The sequence below is a fragment of the Dendrobates tinctorius genome, unplaced genomic scaffold (genome assembly GCF_039654945.1).
Source record: "Dendrobates tinctorius isolate UK_male_01 unplaced genomic scaffold, ASM3965494v1 ptg000138l, whole genome shotgun sequence".
In the NCBI taxonomy this organism is placed as follows: domain Eukaryota; kingdom Metazoa; phylum Chordata; class Amphibia; order Anura; family Dendrobatidae; genus Dendrobates; species Dendrobates tinctorius.
Window position 1 is genome coordinate 29768974 of NW_027361806.1, and position 22780 is coordinate 29791753.

General features: G+C 45.8%; 1 protein-coding gene across 3 annotated transcripts in view; it reads left to right on the top strand.

Moving 5' to 3' along the window:
- The window catches only part of ERI3 (ERI1 exoribonuclease family member 3), a 365407-nt gene that overhangs the window by 111289 nt on the left and 231338 nt on the right, over positions 1 to 22780 (top strand). For all 3 annotated transcript variants that reach the window (XM_073544953.1, XM_073544954.1, XM_073544952.1), the window contains one exon: positions 162 to 253. In XM_073544953.1, the coding sequence (XP_073401054.1) occupies positions 162 to 253 (92 nt within the window). The remainder of the gene's footprint in view (positions 1 to 161; positions 254 to 22780) is intronic.

Here is a 22780-nt window from a genome sequence, read left to right on the forward strand (position 1 = left end):
GGTAAACAAGCACCAAGCCTTGTTAATAAGGAGGGAGCACAGGACGGACAGATAAGATCGCAATTTCCTCGCTGGCCTGATTACATGGCCTTATCTGCGCAGGACGCGCGTCTCCTCCAAAGCCAAAAGCCGCACATGACATTCCCCTTTGTGTCTTTCAGAGAGTCGACGAGTGGATGGCCAAAGAGGGTCTGCTAGATCCCAGCGTCAAGTCCATCTTCGTCACCTGCGGCGACTGGGACTTAAAGCTCATGTAAGTATAAGGTGACAGCGGGACGTGATCTGAGCGAGGCGCTGCGCCCCCTCCAGGGCCCGGCACAGCTTTACATGGAGTGTCGCTCTGTGCTGTGCCCAAACACCTGCCGACGCCCAATTATTACACCACTGCCCCAATATACAGGGGGGATGGTAGGATATAGTCATGGTACGTCACCAGGCTCACATCCTGCCACGGAAATGTCTGCCATAATGAAAAGACATTAAGACACCCCCAACTGATGTCCACATGACCCTACACGGACTGCAGATCTCCAGGGACCGACCTGGACCACCATGGAATGCTGGGAGGTCAGTGCTCTTAAGCATGCAGCCTAGAGATTGCAGCTCTGGAGTGTAATACAGGAGATAACTCAGGATCAGTAATGTATGTACACGGTGACTGCACCAGCAGAATAGTGAGTGCAGCTCTGGGGTATAATACAGGAGGTAACTCAGGATCAGTAATGTAATGTATGTACACAGTGACTGCACCAGCAGAATACTGAGTGCAGCTCTGCAGAATAATACAGGATGTAACTCAGGATCAGTAATGTATGTACACAGTGACTGCACCAGCAGAATAGTGAGTGCAGCTCTGGAGTATAATACAGGATGTAACTCAGGATCAGTAATGTAATGTATGTACACAGTGACTGCACCAGCAGAATAGTGAGTGCAGCTCTGCAGAATAATACAGGATGTAACTCGGGATCAGTAATGTATGTACACAGTGACTGCACCAACAGAATATTGAGTGCAGCTCTGGAGTATAATACAGGATGTAACTCAGGATCAGTAATGTATGTACACGGTGACTGCACCAGCAGAATAGTGAGTGCAGCTCTGGGGTATAATACAGGAAGTAACTCAGGATCAGTAATGTATGTACACAGTGACTGCACCAGCAGAACAGAGAGTGCAGCTCTGGGGTATAATACAGGAGGTAACACAGGATCAGTGATGTAATGTATGTACACAGTGACTCCACCAGCAGAATAGTGAGTGCAGCTCTGGGGTATAATACAGGAGGTAACACAGGATCAGTAATGTAATGTATGTACACAGTGACTGCACCAGCAGAATAGTGAGTACAGCTCTGGAGAATAATACAGGATGTAACTCAGGATCAGTAATGTATGTACACGGTGACTGCACCAGCAGAATAGTGAGTGCAGCTCTGGGGTATAATACAGGAGGTAACACAGGATCAGTAATGTAATGTATGTACACAGTGACTGCACCAGCAGAATAGTGAGTGCAGCTCTGGGGTATAATGCAGGAGGTAACTCAGGATTAGTAATGTATGTACACAGTGACTGCACCAGCAGAATAGTGAGTACAGCTCTGGAGAATAATACAGGATGTAACTCAGGATCAGTAATGTAATGTATGTACACAGTGACTCCACCAGCAGAATAGTGAGTACAGCTCTGGAGAATAATACAGGATGTAACTCAGGATCAGTAATGTAATGTATGTACACAGTGACTCCACCAGCAGAATAGTGAGTACAGCTCTGGAGAATAATACAGGATGTAACTCAGGATCAGTAATGTATGTACACGGTGACTGCACCAGCAGAATAGTGAGTGCAGCTCTGGGTATAATACAGGAGGTAACACAGGATCAGTAATGTAATGTATGTACACAGTGACTGCACCAGCAGAATAGTGAGTACAGCTCTGGAGAATAATACTGGATGTAACTCAGGATCAGTAATGTATGTACACAGTGACTGCACCAACAGAATAGTGAGTGCAGCTCTGGAGTATAATACAGGATGTAACTCAGGATCAGTAATGTAATGTATATACACAATGACTGCACCAGTAGAATAGTGAGTGCAGCTCTGGGGTATAATACAGGAGATAACTCAGGATCAGTAATGAAATGTATATACACAGTGACTGCACCAGTAGAATAGTGAGTGCAGCTCTGGGGTATAATACAGGATGTAACTCAGGATCAGTAATGTATGTACACAGTGACTGCACCAGCAGAATAGTGAGTGCGCTCTGGAGAATAATACAGGATGTAACTCAGGATCAGTAATGTATGTACACAGTGACTGCACCAGCAGAATAGTGAGTGCAGCTCTGGGGTATAATACAGGAGGTAACTCAGGATCAGTAAAGTATGTACACAGTGACTGCACCAGCAGAATAGTGAGTGCAGCTCTGGGGTATAATACAGGATGTAACTCAGGATCAGTAATGTAATGTATGTACATAGTGACTGCACCAGCAGAATAGTGAGTACAGCTCTGGAGAATAATACAGGATGTAACTCAGGATCAGTAATGTAATGTATGTACACAGTGACTGCACCAGCAGAATAGTGAGTGCAGCTCTGGGGTATAATACAGGAGGTAACTCAGGATCAGTAAAGTATGTACACAGTGACTGCACCAGCAGAATAGTGAGTGCAGCTCTGGGGTATAATACAGGATGTAACTCAGGATCAGTAATGTATGTACACAGTGACTGCACCAGCAGAATAGTGAGTGCAGCTCTGGAAAATAATACAGGATGTAACTCAGGATCAGTAATGTATGTACACATTGACTGCACCAGCAGAATAGTGAGTGCAGCTCTGGAGAATAATACAGGATCTAACTCAGGATCAGTAATGTAATGTATGTACACGGTGACTGCACCAGCAGAATAGTGAGTGCAGCTCTGGGGTATAATACAGGAGGTAACACAGGATCAGTAATGTAATGTATGTACACAGTGACTGCACCAGCAGAATAGTGACTACAGCTCTGGAGAATAATACAGGATGTAACTCAGGATCAGTAATGTATGTACACGGTGACTGCACCAGCAGAATAGTGAGTGCAGCTCTGGGGTATAATACAGGAGGTAACACAGGATCAGTAATGTAATGTATGTACACAGTGACTGCACCAGCAGCATAGTGAGTACAGCTCTGGAGAATAATACAGGATGTAACTCAGGATCAGTAATGTAATGTATGTACACAGTGACTCCACCAGCAGAATAGTGAGTACAGCTCTGGAGAATAATACAGGATGTAACTCAGGATCAGTAATGTAATGTATGTACACAGTGACTCCACCAGCAGAATAGTGAGTACAGCTCTGGAGAATAATACAGGATGTAACTCAGGATCAGTAATGTATGTACACAGTGACTGCACCAGCAGAATAGTGAGTGCAGCTCTGGGGTATAATACAGGAGGTAACTCAGGACCAGTAATGTAATGTATATACACAATGACTGCACCAGTAGAATAGTGAGTGCAGCTCTGGGGTATAATACAGGAGATAACTCCGGATCAGTAATGTATGTACACAGTGACTGCACCAGCAGAATAGTGAGTGCAGCTCTGGAGACTAAAACAGGATGTAACTCAGGATCAGTAATGTATGTACACAGTGACTGCACGAGCAGAATAGTGAGTGCAGCTCTGGAGAATAATACAGGATGTAACTCAGGATCAGTAATGTATGTACACAGTGACTGCACCAGCAGAATAGTGAGTGCAGCTCTGGGGTATAATACAGGAGGTAACTCAGGATCAGTAATGTAATGTATGTACACAGTGACTGCACCAACAGAATAGTGAGTGCAACTCTGGGGTATAATACAGGAGGTAACACAGGATCAGTAATGTATGTACACAGTGACTGCACCAGCAGAATAGTGAGTGCAGCTCTGAGTATAATACAGGATGTAACTCAGGATGAGTAATGCAATGTATGGACACAGTGACTGCACCAGCAGAATAGTGAGTGCAGCTCTGGGGTATAATACAGGATGTAACTCAGGGTCAGTAATGTAATGCATGTACACAGTGACTGCACCAGCAGAATAGTGAGTGCAGCTCTGGAGTATAATACAGGATGTAACTCAGGGTCAGTAATGTAATGTATGTACACAGTGACTGCACCAGCAGAATAGTGAGTGCAGCTCTGGAGTATAATACAGGATGTAACTCAGGATCAGTAATGTAATGTATATACACAATGACTGCACCAGCAGAATAGTGAGTGCAGCTCTGGGGTATAATACAGGAGGTAACTCAGGATCTGTAATGTAATGTAATGTATGTACACAGTGACTACACCAGCAGAATAGTGTGTGCAGCTCTGGAGTATAATACAGGTTGTAACTCCGGATAAGTAATATAATAATAATAATCTTTATATAGCGCTAACATATTCCGCAGCGCTTACCAGTTTGCACACATTTTCATCACTGTCCCCGATGAGGCTCACAATCTAAATTCCCTATCAGTATGTCTTTGGAGTGTGGGAGGAAACCCACGCAAACACGGGGAGAACATACAAACTCCTTGCAGATGTTGTCCTTGGTGGGATTCGAACCAAGGACCCCAGCGCTGCAAGGCTGCAGTGCTAACCACTGAGCCACCGTGCTGCCATAATGTATGTACACAGTGACTGCACCAGCAGAATAGTGAGTGCAGCTCTGGCGTATAATACAGGATGTAACTCAGAATCAGTAATGTAATGTATGTACACAGTGACTGCACCAGCAGAATAGTGAGTGCAGCTCTGGGGTATAATACAGGACACTGGTCAACAGCATTTTTGGTGCCAAAGATATTTCATCGAATTTAGGGTATTTTTGGGGTGCTGATTCTGAATATGTCATCAGTTTTGCCAGATTGGCTCAAGTTTTTGAGATTTTTGGTATCTTATTTATAGCACTTGTTGGTAAATGCGACGCATCATCTCATTAATTTCTTTGGATTAGTACTTGAACTGAGCAGTTCTCAATATAGTTTTGTGTTAATTAGTGTTCTAAAAGTTTGTTCATAGCTTGATTTTTGCACTAACTTTATGTTGTTGTCTGTTTTCCAGTGAAAAGCATGAACTCATCAAGAAGAAGTTGTCTTAACGATCCAGACTCATTCTGTTACATTTGTGGTGAATACACACTGCCAAAACATAGAAGAAACATAACAGACTTCGTAAAAAAAGTGTATTTTGCCTATTTTGGGGTTATGCTTGGGGACCAAGACAAGTTTTGGGCACCACACATAGTGTGCAAAGCATGTATCGAATTATTACGAAAATGGAGCAAAGGACAAAGAAAAAGCTTCAAATTTGGTGTTCCAATGGTGTGGAGAGAGCCAAAAAATCATCATGATGACTGTTATTTATGGTAAACACAGGTACAGGCACATCTTCACAATGAGGGACAGGCCTTCTTGCAGATTCCATGTTACTCCCATTTTCGTTTCTTATGCTTATTGAATCCTTGCACTTGCACTGCACAGAAATAACAGTCATCATGATGATTTTTTGGCTCTCTCCACACCATTGGAACACCAAATTTGAAGCTTTTTCTTTGTCCTTTGCTCCATTTTCGTAATAATTCGATACATGCTTTGCACACTATGTGTGGTGCCCAAAACTTGTCTTGGTCCCCAAGCATAACCCCAAAATAGGCAAAATACACTTTTTTTACGAAGTCTGTTATGTTTCTTCTATGTTTTGGCAGTGTGTATTCACCACAAATGTAACAGAATGAGTCTGGATCGTTAAGACAACTTCTTCATGATGAGTTCATGCTTTTCACTGGAAAACAGACAACAACATAAAGTTAGTGCAAAAATCAAGCTATGAACAAACTTTTAGAACACTAATTAACACAAAACTATATTGAGAACTGCTCAGTTCAAGTACTAATCCAAAGAAATTAATGAGATGATGCGTCGCATTTACCAACAAGTGCTATAAATAAGATACCAAAAATCTCAAAAACTTGAGCCAATCTGGCAAAACTGATGACATATTCAGAATCAGCACCCCAAAAATACCCCAAATTCATTAAAATATTTTGGACACCAGAAAAAAAATTTTTTTTCGTTGACCTGTGAGGAGGTAACTCAGGATCAGTAATGTAATGTATGCATACAGTGACTGTACCAGCAGAATAGTGAGTGCAGCTCTGAGTATAATACAGGATGTAACTCAGGATCAGTAATGTAATGTATGTACACAGTGACTGCACCAGCAGAATAGTGAGTGCAGCTCTGGGGTATAATACAGGAGGTAACTCAGGATCAGTAAAGTATGTACACAGTGACTGCACCAGCAGAATAGTGAGTGCAGCTCTGGGGTATAATACAGGATGTAACTCAGGATCAGTAATGTATGTACACAGTGACTGCACCTGCAGAATAGTGAGTGCAGCTCTGGGGTATAATACAGGAGGTAACTCAGGATCAGTAAAGTATGTACACAGTGACTGCACCAGCAGAATAGTGAGTGCAGCTCTGGAGTATAATACAGAATGTAACTCAGGATCAGTAATGTAATGTATGTGCACAGTGACTGCACCAGCAGAATAGTGAGTGCAGCTCTGGAGTATAATACAGGATGTAACTCAGGATCAGTAATGTAATGTATGTACACAGTGACTGCACCAGCAGAATAGTGAGTGCAGCTCTGGGGTATAATACAGGAGGTAACTCAGGATCAGTAATGTAATGTATGTACACAGTGACTGCACCAGCAGAATAGTGAGCGCAGCTCTGGAGTATTATACAGGAGGTAACTCAGGATCAGTAATGTAATGTATGTACACAGTGACTGCACCAGCAGAATAGTGAGTGCAGCTCTTGAGTATAATACAGGATGTAACTCAGGATCAGTAATGTATGAGACATTAAAAAAAATATATATTTTTTGAGAGTTGTAGGAGATCAGAATCCTCATCATCTCATGAATCTGACTAATCAGGGTTTATTTGTTGTCTGTAACCATGCAGACACCTTATTCTGTTTAGATGCTGATACGTTGTGTCTGCTCAGATACATAATTATAGTTTTAGGGGATTTATCAGTGATGTGCGTTTGAAAATTTTGTTTCTTTTTTTTAAATACCATTTTAGTTGGCTTTTTTAATGCATAAAAAAAATAGAGTAGTAGTTCTGAAATGTAATGAGAATGTCGCTTTCTTTGCTCCTTCCTGCTGCTTTATTACTCTTTGGCTTGTGGACCAGTAATGTATATTCTGTGAGTGATGCAGTGAGAAGTTACTAGTCTGCAGACGTTTTCTAACGTATCGTAAACTGACAGCAAGCAGAGGTCTGGAGAGTGAACGGAAAGTGAAGTACTCTGGTGAATAGGAGTATCCGAGCTTCTCACTATGTGCCGATGTCTGCCGCCCTTTGCTCCACAGGTAGGGTTCCCTGGATGTCAGTCATTGTGGGCTGTGGATGGGTGTCGGTCACCCCCTCCGCGCTGCCATGGGTTTCGCTGTCGGTGGAATGTGCGCAGATGTTTGTGCTCTCGTTGTTGCGCCGCGCGAATCGGCAGTAGACTGATTTCTGGACGTTTGCTGCTTAGTTTTATTTTGACATCAATTTGTGAATTTAGCGTCTAATAAGAAAATAAAAAATTATCGAGCGTCTGATAGCGGATTTATGGCGTCCTCCAGTGGGAGATGGAGGCTAACAACAAGATTAATGGAGGAGATGCCATTTATGGAAAGATATCACTGCAGTGTCTGCACACACACTGCCGTATTTAATCATGTACTGTGTGATACTGGCTGCTGTATCTAATCCTATCCTGTGTCATCCTGCTGTATCTAATCCTATCCTGTGTGATACTGGATGCTGTATCTAATCCTATCCTGTGTGATACGGGTGGCTGTATCTAATCCTATCCTGTTTGGTACTGTCTGCTGTATCTAATCCTATCCTGTGGGTTGCTGGCTGCTGTATCTAATCCTATCCTGTGTGATACTGGCTGCTGTGTCTAATCCTATCCTGTGTGATACGGGTGGCTGTATCTAATCCTATCCTGTTTGGTACTGTCTGCTGTATCTAATCCTATCCTGTGTGTTGCTGGCTGCTGTATCTAATCCTATCCTGTGTGATACTGGCTGCTGTGTCTAATTCTATCCTATATACGTTAGTATTCAGCACCCGATCAGTACTTTGTAGGACCACCTTTCTCTGCCATTCCTGCTGCAGTCTTTTGGGGTCTGTCTGTCCCAGCTTTCTCTGCTGCAGTCTTTTGGGGTCTGTCTCTCCAGCTTTGCACATATAGGAGGTGACATTTTGCCCCTTTTTCTTCAGTCTCGTGTCTCCTGCAGCCTCTAACAGGTTTTCCTCCAGGAGTGTCCTGTATTTTGCTCCATCCATCTTCCCATCACCTCTGACCAGATTTCCTGCCCCTGCTGAAGAAAAGTCTCCCCACAGCAGGATGCTGCCACCACTATGCGTGACGTTGGGGATGGTGTTGTCAGGGTGATGTGCAGTGTTAGTTTTCCATCACATAGTGTTTTGCATTTAGCCTGCAAAGTTCTCCTTTAGTCTCCTCTGATCAGAGCCTCTTCTTCCACATGATCGCTGTGCTCCACACATGAAACTTCTTATGGTTTTCAGAAATGTCCTTCTTCTTGCTGATCAGACAGATTTGTAGAGGACTAAGGCTTGAGTCACACTAAACGTATGAAAATCGGTCTGAGTCTCCCTGCCGAGAGTCTCACGAGTGTAATGCGAGTGCAATCCGATGTTTCACACCTAGCATCTGATTTACGTCCGATTGCAATGCGATTTTAACATGAACTTTTACATACAGCAATTCTCTGTCATTTAGACATCGTTTTCAAAGGAAATATTCTTTAAAACATATATACAACTCTAGCAAAAAATAAGAGACCACTGCACAATGCTCAGTTTCTGATTTTTCTCTTTATATTTTTGAGTAAAATGTAAATTGCTCTTTTATTCTATAAACTTCTGATAACTTGTCTCCGAATTTCCAAGCAATAAATTTTGTGTTTAGTTTCAGAAAATGAGAAATGGTCAAAAGAACAAAAAAAATGCAGACCTCAAATAATGCTAAGAAATCAAGTTCATAATCATTTAGAAACAACAATACTATTGTTTTACCTCAGGAAGAGTTCAGAAATCAGTATTCTGTGGAATCCCCATGATTGTTACTCCCAGCTTTCCTGCGTCTTGGCTGCTTTCCTCCAGTCTCACACGGCTTTTGGGTGACCTTATGTCACTCCTGGTACACACATGTCAGCAGTTCTTCTTTGTCTGATTGCTTGTAACTATCCATCTTCCTCCTGATTACATTCCAGAGGTTCTCAGTGGGGTTCAGGTCTGGAGATTGGGCGGCCATGACAGGGGTGTGATGTGGTGGTCCTTCATCCACACATTGATTGACCTAGCTGTGTGGCATGGCGCATTGTCCTCAGAGTTGGGGAACATTGCCTGAGCAGAAGGAGTCAGCTGTTATTCCAGGATAACCTTGTATGCGGCTTGGTTCATATGTTCTTCACAAAGATTAACCTGCCCAATTCCAGCCTTGCTGACTCATGCCCAGATCATCACCGATCCTCCACCAAATTTCACACTGGGTGCCAGACACTGTGGCTTGTACGCCTCTCCAGGTCTCCATCTAACCATTAGACGACCAGGTGTTGGGCAAAGCTGAAAATTAGACTCATCAGAGAAGATTACCTTACTCCAGTCCTTTATGGTCCAATCCTTATGGTCTTTGGCAAACTTCAGCCTGGCTCTCCTTTTGCTTCTCAGTGATGAAAGGCTTTTTTCTAGCTTTACATGACTTGAGCCCTGCCTCTAGGAGCCGGTTAAGAACTATTCTTGCCGTGCACTTCTCCCCAGCTGCCATTTGCCATTCCTTTTGTAGTTCACTGGATGTCATCCCGGTCAGTGGAGAGTCCCTTTCGATCTCTGCCAGTCTGTAGATTTGTTGTCCCCAATCTCTGCTGCTTGACCTTGGTGTAACGGACTGCCGTCTTAGAAATGTTAAGGATGGAGGCAACATGACGCTCACTGTATCCCTCTGCTAGTAAAGCCGGAATTGAGCCCTACTTTTCCTCACTCAAGACTTTTCTTTTCAGCTTCTTTGGCATGGTTAAAAGTTATTTTTTTATATCCTATTACTTTTGGGATATTACTAGCACTTGTTTTGCCGTCCAGCTTGTCCTATTGCAAGAGGATTGTGAACACCACAGCAGGGAATTTTTTTTTATACTTTCCTTCATCAAATAAGATGGTTCAGGTGATCACCTAATCAGAAGCACATTAAGTAGAATGTGGTGTATTCTGGTTGGAATTCAACAGTATTGTAAAATCACAGTGACCGGTTAGAATTTTATATATATATATATATATATATATATATATATATATATATATATATATATATATGTGTGTGTGTATATATATATATATATATATATATATATATATATATATATATATATATCCGTGTAAAAGTTTAGGGTCACTTAAACATTTCCAACATTTCCTTATTTTTGAAAGAAAAGCAGTTTTTTCCAATGAAGCTAACATTAAATGACTCAGAAATACACTCTATACATTGTTAGAGGGAATCTGTCACCCCTTTTTTCTAACATGAGCTGCCGGCACCGCCATCCGGGGCTTATCTACAGCATTCTGTAATAATGTAGATAACCCCCCGATGTAACCTGAAAGATAAGAAAAAGGAGTTAGATTATACTCACCGGGGGGCGGTCCGGTCTTGGTCCGATGGGTGTTACAGTCCGGCGCCTCCCATCTTCATACGATGCCGTTCTCTTCTTTCCTTCCTGTCGTGGCTCCGGCGCAGGCGCACTGCTCTGCCCTGTTGAGGGCAGAGCAGAATACTGCAGTGCGCAGGCGCCGGACCTCTCCCAGAGCCTGCGCACTGTACGACTCTGCTCTGCCCTCAACAGGGCAGAGCAGTGCGCCTGCGCAGGAGCCATGACAGGAAGGAAAGAAGAGGACGACATCGTATGAAGATGGAAGGCTCCGGACCGGACGGCGACACCCATCGGACCGGACCGAACGCCGGAGTGAATATAATCTAACTCTTTTTTCTTATCTTTCAGGTTAGATCGGGGGCTTATCTACAGCATTTCAGAATGCTGTAGATAAGCTGCTGATGGCAGTGCCGGCAGCTCATATTCGAAAAAAGGGGTGAGATATTCCCTTTAATGTGGTAAATGACTATTCTAGCTGCAAACGTCTGGTGTGTAATGCAATATCTTTATAGGTGTATAGAGGCCCATTTCCAACAACCATCACTCCAGTGTTCTTATGGTACTTTGTGTTTGCTAACCGTGTAAGAAGGCTAATTAATGGTTAGAACACCCTTGAAAACCCTTGTTGCAAGTATGTTAGCGCAGCTGAAAACAGTTTGGCTGCTAAGAGAAGTTATAAACCTGACCTTCCTTTGAGCTAGTTGAGAATCTAGAGCATTACATTTGTTGGTTCCATTAAACTCTCAAAATGGCCAGAAAAAAGAACTTTCATGTGAAACTCGACAGTCTATTCTTGTTATTAGAAATGAAGGCTATTCCATGCGAGAAATCGCAAAGAAACTGAAGATTTCCTACAACAGTGTGTACTACTCCCTTCAGAAGAGAGCACAAACAGGCTCTAACCAGAGTAGAAAGAGAAGTGGGAGACCCCGCTGCACAACTGAGCAGCAAGACAAGTACTTTAAAGTCTGTAGATTGAGAAACAGACGCCTCACAGGTCCTCAACTGGCAGCTTCATTAAATAGTACACGCATAACGCCAGTGTCAACGTCTGCAGTGAAGAGGCGACTCCGGGATGCTGGCCTTCAGGGCAGAGTGGTAAAGAAAAAGCCACATCTGAGACTGGCTAATAAAAGGAAAAGATTAATATGGGCAAAAGAACACAGACATTGGACAGAAGAAGATTGGAAAAAAGTGTTATGGACAGACAAATCCAAGTTTGAGGTGTTTGGATCACACAGAAGAACATTTGTGAGAACAACTGAAAAGATGCTGGAAGAGTGCCTGATGCCATCTGTCAAGCATGGTGGAGGTAGTGTGATGGTCTGGAGTTGCTTTGGTGCTGATAAAGTGGGAGATTAGTCCAAGGTAAAAGGGATTTTGAATAAGGAAGGCTATCACTCCATTTTGCAGCGCCATGCCATACCCTGTGGACAGCGCTTGATTGGAGCCAATTTCATCCTACAACAGGACAATGACCCAAAGCACACCTCCAAATTATGCAAGAACCATGTAGGGAAGAAGCAGGCAGCTGGTATTCTTTCTGTTATGGAGCGGCCAGCGCAGTCACCAGATCTCAGCCCCATTGAGCTGTTGTGGGAGCAGCTTGACTGTATGGTATGCAAAAAGTGCCCATCAAGCCAAACCAACTTGCGGTAGCGGCTTCTGGAAGCATGGGGGAAATTTCTCCAGATTACCTCTGCAAATTAACTGCTAGAATGCCAAAGGTCTGCAATGCTGGAATTGCTGCAAAGGAGCATTCTGTGAAGAAAGCAAAGTGTGAAGGAGAAACTGTAATTATTTCAAATAAAAATCTTTTTTTTTTTTTGAACCTTGTCAATGTCTGGATGAGATTTTACATTCATTTGGCAAATCATTTGATTAAGCAAGTCGTCAGCCGTATACTGTAAAATCACTGCAGGAGTCAACAGGATAGAAGAGATGGATTACATATGGTAAATACACATAGAATAGGTAGATATATACATGTCAGTGACAAATGCAATTAGTGCAGTGTGTGTACAAATTCCTGTATATGTATTTAATTAATAAAAGATTATTTTTCTGGAAAAAAATGGCGTGTCCTCCTGCATTAAAAGCAGCTCAAAACTGTATACTTGGCCTTTGCTGGCCATTAAAATGGGGGACCCTAAGAAAAAATAATGTAGGGTCCCCCTTTAATAACCAGCAAAGGCTATGGAGATGGCTGATATTAATGGCCTTGGAAGGGGCCATGGATATTTGCACCCCAGGCTAAAAACATTAGCTCTCAGTTGCCCCAGAAAAGGGGGCAACTGTAAGATGTCCCAATTCGGGCACTTAACCTCGCTCTTCCCACTTGACCTGTAGTGGTGGCAAGTGGGGTGATAGTTGGGTGGGTTAGTGTCACTTTTGTATTGTCAGGTGACATCAGGCCCCGAAGTTAGTAATGGAGAGGCATCAATAACACACCCTCATTACTAACCCCATAGTCACATTGTATGAAAACACAGACACCCAGAAAAAGTCTTTAATTGAAAGAAAGACACATACTCCTTTAATAAATCATAATTAAACCATACTTGCTACCTTGCCCATTCCCCCGGCGCCATTGTCTTCTGCAAAAGAGTTAAAAGGAAAATTAAAAAAAAAAACCCATTCCTCACCATTCTGCTGAGCAGATAATCCATTTGTACTGCGACGGGTCTTGCTCTGCTACATCTGCATGATTGTATGATGCAACCATACAGCCTGTCAGGCAGCAGAGACACTGATAGTGTACTCAGTATCTCCCTTTGGACGCCTATTCCCTGTCGGACGTCACCACGAACGTGAGAAAGTTCTCATGCTAGTGGCGCCGTCAGGAGTTCGGTCAATGAACTCACTTCACCTATGGTTCGGTGGGAAATTTTCCCACGGCGCTCTCGCTGACGTCATTAAGGTGAAGTGAGTTCATTGGCTGTGAACTCCCAGGACCTGTCTGAAGGCACCGCGAGCAGAACTATTGTTTATCTTTAACACCTTATTTATAATATAGTCGTGTGACTATATTTGTTTTGTGCAACCAATAAAATATTTTTATATGTTATGCATTCGTAAAGCTCCCTTTCCTCCAGTTTTTTTTTTCTATATTTGCATGGAGTGAATCTTTGTTCAATGTGTGACATCCTTACACCACGTTTTGGTGGTTTTCCTGCACATTCCATATTTCTGGGTTATGTTTATCCCTGACCTGTCTTGTGGGCTCCTTGGTTTTCATGATACCGTTTCATCCCTAATGTTCTCACCAAACCTCTGAGGCCTTCACCGAACAGCTGTAGCTATACTGAGGATAAATCACACCCAGGTGGACGCAAAGTCCTAATTATGCGACTTCTGAGACCGTTGGGTCACTCAGGATTTTATTTATGGGCATCAGACTACAGGGGGGTTGAATACTAATGCACATTGTGACAATGTTCAGATATATATTTTAGAATAATTAGAAAACCTTGCATCAAATACTAGTTTCTTTGTGTCACAGAAAATCCCAATTAAATAAATTTGTGGATGTAAGATGAAAAAAATTTGGAATAGTTGACGCGGTTTGAAGACTTTTTCAGTGGTCTGTATATTATATAGGCTTAACCCATGAAGAGACGTATGAAGCTGTGAAGGCTTTGGCCACGAGGTGTCACGTTTTTATGAGCCTGATCCTGAATATGACAATTTGGGGTTTACCCACTTTACCTCCGGCCTTTTTTCTGGACCTGTGCGGCCTCTGCAACTGCGCTCAGTGTCAGGTTTAAATGGCGGCTGCTGTTAAGTTTACTGCGGTTATAAAGCAGCGCCTGCGCTGAAGTTTATAGTCCGCGTCCTCGTCTTATGTGCACATTAGCGAAGGCTCGTCAGTAAATTTCCCGCTCCTGGTGAAAGCTCGTCAGTAAATCACGCCACTCTCTCCGTTTTATTCTCTGTGTGTAATTCTTCTTTTGGAGACGCTGCTGCTGGCCCTCCAAATAACTGAATTAACATCTCTCCGATTCTTCACTATTTATTGCTTTTCTGTACATTTACAAGCTCAAAATGGGTCATCATTACGACAGCTTTCTGTAACGAGACGGGAGGCACAGATCTCAAGTAAGTGCCCCCTCCATCACGTAATTAGACTAGTCCCAATAAGTCATTTAGAAGTTTTCTGTCTGAGCTCCCAACTAATAGGGATCTTTTACTGGAACAGGAAGCCTTGATGAGCGCAAATATAGACCCAAAATACAAAAAAAAAGTACCCCAGAGCAGCACTCGCTATTCTGCTGGTGCAGTCACTGTGTACATACTTTACATTACTGATCTGAGTTACCTCCTGTATTATACTCCAGAGCTGCACTCACTATTCTGCTGGTGCAGTCACTGTGTACATACATTACATTACTGATCCCGAGTTACATCCTGTATTATACCCCAGAGCTGCACTCACTATTCTGCTGGTGCAGTCACTGTGTACATACATTACATTACTGATCCCGAGTTACATCCTGTATTATACCCCAGAGCTGCACTCACTATTCTGCTGGTGCAGTCACTGTGTACATACATTACATTACTGATCCTGAGTAAAGGTACTGTCACACTTAGCGATGTACCAGCGATTCCGACCAGCGATATGACGTGGTCAGGATCGCTGGTACATCGCTAAGTGGTCGCTAGTGAGCTGCCACACACGCAGATCTCACCAGCGACATTGCAAGGGTCGGGGGTCGCTACTTACGTGTCAGACGAGGCGATGAAGATGTCCTCCCGCCCGCGTCCATGCGTCGTCACAGCAGGAAGCCCAGCAGGAAGCTGGCGACGAGAAACGGCCCAGGACATTCTCGCGCGATCAGCGATAACCAGCGGGGGGAGCGGTCGGAGGTAAGTATCAGACATAGCGATATCGCTTAGTGTGACTGGCCCTTTACATCCTGTATTATACTCCAGAGCTGCACTCACTATTCTGCTGGGGCAGTCACTGTGTACATACATTACTGATCCTGAGTTACATCCTGTATTATACCCCAGAGCTGCACTCACTATTCTGCTGGTGCAGTCACTGTGTACATACATTACTGATCCTGAGTTACATCCTGTATTATACTCCAGAGCTGCACTCACTATTCTGCTGGTGCAGTCACTGTGTATATACATTACTGATCCTGAGTTACATCCTGTATTATACCCCAGAGCTGCACTCACTATTCTGCTGGTGCAGTCACTGTGTACATACATTACTGATCCTGAGTTACATCCTGTATTATACTCCAGAGCTGCACTTACTATTCTGCTGGTGCAGTCACTGTGTACATACATTACTGATCCTGAGTTACAACCTGTATTATACCCCAGAGCTGCACTCACTATTCTGCTGGTGCAGTCACTGTGTACATACATTACTGATCCTGAGTTACATCCTGTATTATACTCCAGAGCTGCACTCACTATTCTGCTGGTGCAGTCACTGTGTATATACATTACTGATCCTGAGTTACATCCTGTATTATACCCCAGAGCTGCACTCACTATTCTGCTGGTGCAGTCACTGTGTATATACATTACTGATCCTGAGTTACAACCTGTATTATACCCCAGAGCTGCACTCACTATTCTGCTGGTGCAGTCACTGTGTACATACATTACTGATCCTGAGTTACATCCTGTATTATACTCCAGAGCTGCACTCACTATTCTGCTGGTGCAGTCACTGTGTATATACATTACTGATCCTGAGTTACATCCTGTATTATACTCCAGAGCTGCACTCACTATTCTGCTGGTGCAGTCACTGTGTATATACATTACTGATCCTGAGTTACAACCTGTATTATACCCCAGAGCTGCACTCACTATTCTGCTGGTGCAGTCACTGTGTACATACATTACTGATCCTGAGTTACATCCTGTATTATACTCCAGAGCTGCACTCACTATTCTGCTGGTGCAGTCACTGTGTACATACATTACTGATCCTGAGTTACATCCTGTATTATACTCCAGAGCTGCACTCACTATTCTGCTAGTGCAGTCACTGTGTACATACATTACATTGCTGATCCTGAGTTACATCCTGTATTATACTCCAGAGCTGCACTCACTATTCTGCTAGTGCAGTCACTGTGTACATACATTACATTACTGATCCTGATTTATGCCCTGATTTGTACCCCGGAGCTGCGCGCACTATTCTGCAGTGTCGGTGCTCGTGTTTGGGTTCCCTCTGTTCCTGTTGCTCGGTGGTTAGTGGGGTCCTGTTCTTTGTATCCAGCCTTTTCCTCTCTTCTCTCATTGATGCTTGCGCTGATGCTTTGCTTCCTCTCGGCCATCCTGCAGGGTCTCAGCTCGGAGTATACAATACATACAGATGACGTTCCCGTCAGTCTGTATTTTAGTTTCAGGACTTTTCCTGCAGTTCGTCGTCTTCTGAATGTGGATGTGATTGCGGCAGACTCCGGCGGACAGGGCCGTCACCGCCTGCCATCATCCTCTGGCTCCAGGCCACCAACAGATTAGACGCAGCAGGTTACTTTGTGGCTCGCAGCTTGTATCGGGGCCCCCGGTGCAGCAGGTAATTTACTGTGAGAAGGATGCAGTCGGGTGAGAACTCGGAAGCGTCGCCTTTGTGAGGAGTAAATAAATAGATGGAGCTGCCGAGTTCTGAAGGACGGAGCGGCAGGAGATTGAAGAGGTGGATGCCGGAACCTGCGCGGCGTCTTTTCTTGCCTCGTTCAGTCTTGCAGGCTGCCTCAGGCTGACTCTGTGTCTCCTGGAGAATGACAGCCGTGTGACACTGGGAAAATAATTACTAACACATCCCAGTGACTGCAAAGAGCTCTGTCTTCAGCGGCACGTTACAGATGATCAGAGCAGGCAGCCGTGTCCACGGCTCGTGCCGTGTGGTGGCTGCAGGCCCCTGTGAAGTGGCCACTGCTCTGCAGGAAGCCAGATCGTGCCCTCCGGCATCACTGACCAGTGAGGAGGGATCTGAAGAGCTGAGAATGGAGCATGTGCCTTGTAATCTCTTGTTACAATGTATCCACTTGTGAGGAGAATCTGCAGGAGAAGCGCATTGTAATGTGCCGGTCGGTCAGTGAGAAGTCGCTCCGTGTCGGTGCGTGTCCGCCTCGCTTTTACAGCCACATGCGTGTGGGCTGCCGAGGCAATGTGTGTCATGGTCATAGATTTCCAAAATGTGAGACTAATTCGTCCTTTGAGGAAACCTTTCTATTTCGCTCGGTGAAGTTCACTGATTTTTTTCACTGCCTGTTCTCCACTAGAGACGACATGACTAATTATACTGTAGTTCTAGAAGTGGACGAGCGTCAGCTCCAGCCAACAATGGTGACTTACCAGAGCAAGATGGCGGCCAGGCGCAAGAAAGGGAAGCAAAATAAACGTCTTAGGCTGTGTGCCCACGTAGCGATTTTTAAGCGTTTTTGCCGCGATTTTTGGCTCGAAAATGCTGCAAAAACGTTTAAAAATCGTGTACAGAACGCCCCCCATGCATTCCTATGGCATTCCGCACGTGCTGTGCTAATGCTGCGCTTTCTTCCGCAGCGGAATCGCATCGAAGAAAAAAATCGCAGCATGCTCAATCTTTGTGCGGAATCGCAAAGAATTGCAGTGATTCCGCACCCATAGGAATGCATGAGAATCGCTTACTTCCCGCATGTGGCTATGCCCACCATGCGGGAAGTTAAGCGTCTCATGTGCGGATGGTACCCACGGTGTGGAGGAGAGGAGACTGTCCTCCAGGCCCTGGGTACCATACCCCTGTAAAAAAAAGAATAAAAAAATAAAAAATCGGGTTATATTTACCTTCCGGCGTCCCGCGCTGCATTCCCGGCCTCAGCGTTCCCAGTAATGCCTTGCGGCAAGGTCCTGTGATGACGTAGTCTCGCGTGACTCTAGAGGTCTCGCGAGATCGCTATAGTAACGCGAGACTACGTCATCACAGGTCTCGCAAGGCATTACTGGGAACGCTGAGGCCCGGGAATGCAGCGTGGGACGCCGGAAGGTAAATATACCCCGATTTTTTTTTTAAATTTTTTTTAGCATTTTAACATTCTATTTTTTACTATTGAGGCCACATAGGCGGCCTCAATAGTAAAAAGCTGGTCACACTTGTCAACCACTATGTTTGACGAGTGTGACCAACCTGTCAATCACTTTCCAAGCGATGCTTCAAATCGCTTGGAAAGTGCTTGAATATCGCACACGAAAATCGCGATGAAATCGTGCGGAAAATACAGCGCGATTTCTGGGAAGGAATCCGGTTTTTAGTGTCCGGAATAAAACGCTACGTGGGCACATAGCCTTACACTTGGAAGTCGTCGTATGAAAAGGGGAACACCTGAGATGGCCGTGTAGGGTCATGGGATAATGCGCCCATGTATCTTGGTGCGTAAGATCGTTAGCGTGTATTCACACTAGATGGACACGCCAGTTTTTCTGTGTAGCTTTTTAAGATTGACATTCAGTAGTACAGCACGAGCGTTAATCACATCTCATCCATTGGAGGAAAACCACCGCTGAAGTGAGCGGCGCTCAGGATTTGACATTCAGGCTGTGTTCACACGTTCTGTTTTTTTTCGTGTTTTTTTTCCACGGATTTACCAAAAAATCCGCTTAAAAAAACGCTTACAAGAAGCTTCCCTTTCATTTTAATGCATTTTGCACTTTTTGTGCATATTGAGTTTTTTGCCGGGAAAAACTGCAGCATGCTCATTAATTTTGTGGAAAATTCCACATTTCTTGCTATTTTCTGTGTGTCTGGGGACGCGCGGAAAAAACGCATAAAAACACGCTGTTTTTGCGCAAAAAACGCACAAAGCGCGCGGAAAAGAACGCGTGTGTTCTGGGAAGGAGTCCTGTTTTTATGCAGAAATTTTCTGCGTATGTGTGCACATAGCCTCACAGTTCTTGCTGCAGATGTTTGTTAGGTTTCATCACATGTAAATCTGCTTCGATGTTCAGAGTTTCCGCTGGTGGAATTTGCCTCTTCATACTCATTGTGGATTTTCCGGCTATCTTGCAAGTTATGTCTTGTGTGCATGCCCCCTCCTGGTCTTGGCTGCAGTGATAGCGCTGCAGCTGATCACTGAGCTCGATGACTCTTTACGTCTTCATTATCAGAGCTCCTCACTTCAGTGATTGACTGCAGCAGTGTCGACGTGATAACTACAGCCAAACAGAGACTTGGGCAGTAGTGTAGACAGTCCTAGACCTGGCAGGATTCAGAACAATACTCTGTGGGCGACAGCCCCTTTAATTAGCTCCCATGGCGTCCATCATTGTCCGGTGAGGTGAATCTTGCAGCTAATGAATCAGATACCTATTTCGAGAGTTGTCGCACCATCCATGATGCCTGCAGTCCGGAATCTTCTCGTTGGTGTCCACTCTCGTCTTTGTCCTTAGCATTGTGTGACGCTCTGGACTGTCAGTATCTTCCCGGTGGTGGCCGCTCTCTTCTCTGTCCATGCATTGTGTGACGCTCTGGACTGTCAGGACCTTCCCGGTGGTGGCCGCTCTGTTCTCTGTCCGTGCATTGCGTGACGCTCTGGACTATCAGGACGTTCCCGGTGGTGGCCGCTCTCTTCTCTGTCCGTGCATTGTATGATGCTCTGGACTGTCAGGACCTTCCCGGTGGTGGCCGCTCTGTTCTCTGTCTGTGCATTGTGTGACGCTCTGGACTGTCAGGACCTTCCCGGTGGTGGCCGCTCTCTTCTCTGTATGTGCATTGTGTGACGCTCTGGACTGTCAAGACCTTCCCAATGGAGGCTGCTCTCTTCTTTGTCCGTGCATTGTGTGACGCTCTGGACTGTCAGGACCTTCCTGGTGGTTGCCGCTCTCTTCTCTGTCCGTGCATTGTATGATGCTCTGGACTGTCAGGACCTTCCCGGTGGTGGCTGCTCTCTTCTTTGTCTGTCGCTCTGGACTGTCAGGACCTTGGCGGTGGTGGCCGCTCTCTTCTCTGTCCGTGCATTGTGTGACGCTCTGGACTGTCAGGACCTTCCCGGTGGTGGCCGCACTCTTCTCTGTGCGTGCATTGTATGACGCTCTGGACTGTCAGGACCTTCCCGGTGGTGGCCGCTCTCTTCTGTATACGTGCATTGTGTGACGCTCTGGACTGTCAGTATCTTCCTGGTGGTGGCCACTCTTTTCTTTGTCCGTGCATTGTGTGACACTGGATTGTCAGGACCTTCCCGGTGGTGGCAGCACGCTTCTCTGTATGTGCATTGTGTGACGCTCTGGACTGTCAAGACCTTCCCAATGGAGGCTGCTCTCTTCTTTGTCCGTGCATTGTGTGACGCTCTGGACTGTCAGGACCTTCCTAGTGGTGGCCGCTCTCTTCTCTGTCTGTGCATTGTGTGACGCTCTGGACTGTCAGGACCTTCCTGGTGGTGGCTGCTCTCCTCTCTGTCCGTGCATTGTGACGCTCTGGACTGTCAGGACCTTCCCGGTGGTGGCTGCTCTCCTCTCTGTCCGTGCATTGTGTGACGCTCTGGACTGTCAGGACCTTCCCGGTGGTGGCCGCTCTCCTCTCTGTCCGTGCATTGTGTGACGCTCTGGACTGTCAGGACCTTCCCGGTGGTGGCCGCTCTCCTCTCTGTCCGTGCATTGTGTGACGCTCTGGACTGTCAGGACCTTCCCGGTGGTGGCCGCTCTCTTCTCTGTGCGTGCATTGTGTGATGCTCTGGACTGTCAGGACCTTCCCGGTGGTGGCCGCTCTCTTCTCTCTACGTGCATTGTGTGACGCTCTGGACTGTCAGTATCTTCCTGGTGGTGGCCGCTCTCTTCTCTGTCTGTGCATTGTGTGACGCTCTGGACTGTCAGGACCTTCCCGGTGGTGGCCGCTCTCCTCTCTGTCCGTGCATTGTGTGACGCTCTGGACTGTCAGGACCTTCCCGGTGGTGGCCGCTCTCCTCTCTGTCCGTGCATTGTGATGCTCTGGACTGTCAGGACCTTCCCGGTGGTGGACGCTCTCCTCTCTGCCTGTGCATTGTGTGATGCTCTGGACTGTCAGGACCTTCCTAGTGGTGGCCGCTCTCCTCTCTGTCCGTGCATTGTGTGATGATCTGGACTGTCAGGACCTTCCCGGTGGTGGCCGCTCTCCTCTCTGTCCGTGCATTGTGTGACGCTCTGGACTGTCAGGACCTTCCCGGTGGTGGCCGCTCTCCTCTCTGTCCGTGCATTGTGTGACGCTCTGGACTGTCAGGACCTTCCCGGTGGTGGCCGCTCTTTTCTCTGTGCGTGCATTGTGTGATGCTCTGGACTGTCAGGACCTTCCCGGTAGTGGCCGCTCTCTTCTCTCTACGTGCATTGTGTGACGCTCTGGACTGTCAGTATCTTCCTGGTGGTGGCCGCTCTCTTCTCTGTCTGTGCATTGTGTGACGCTCTGGACTGTCAGGACCTTCCTGGTGGTAGCTGCTCTCCTCTCTGTCCGTGCATTGTGACGCTCTGGACTGTCAGGACCTTCCCGGTGGTGGCCGCTCTCCTCTCTGTCCGTGCATTGTGTGACGCTCTGGACTGTCAGGACCTTCCCGATGGTGGCCGCTCTCCTCTCTGTCCGTGCATTGTGTGACGCTCTGGACTGTCAGGACCTTCCCGGTGGTGGCCGCTCTCCTCTCTGTCCGTGCATTGTGTGACGCTCTGGACTGTCAGGACCTTCCCGGTGGTGGCCGCTCTCTTCTCTGTGCGTGCATTGTGTGATGCTCTGGACTGTCAGGACCTTCCCGGTGGTGGCCGCTCTCTTCTCTCTACGTGCATTGTGTGACGCTCTGGACTGTCAGTATCTTCCTGGTGGTGGCTGCTCTCTTCTTTGTCCGTGCATTGTGTGACGCTCTGGACTGTCAGGACCTTCCCGGTGGTGGCTGCTCTCTTCTTTGTCCGTGCATTGTGTGACGCTCTGGACTGTCAGGACCTTCCTGGTGGTGGCCGATCTCCTCTCTGTCCGTGCATTGTGACGCTCTGGACTGTCAGGACCTTCCCGGTGGTGGCCGCTCT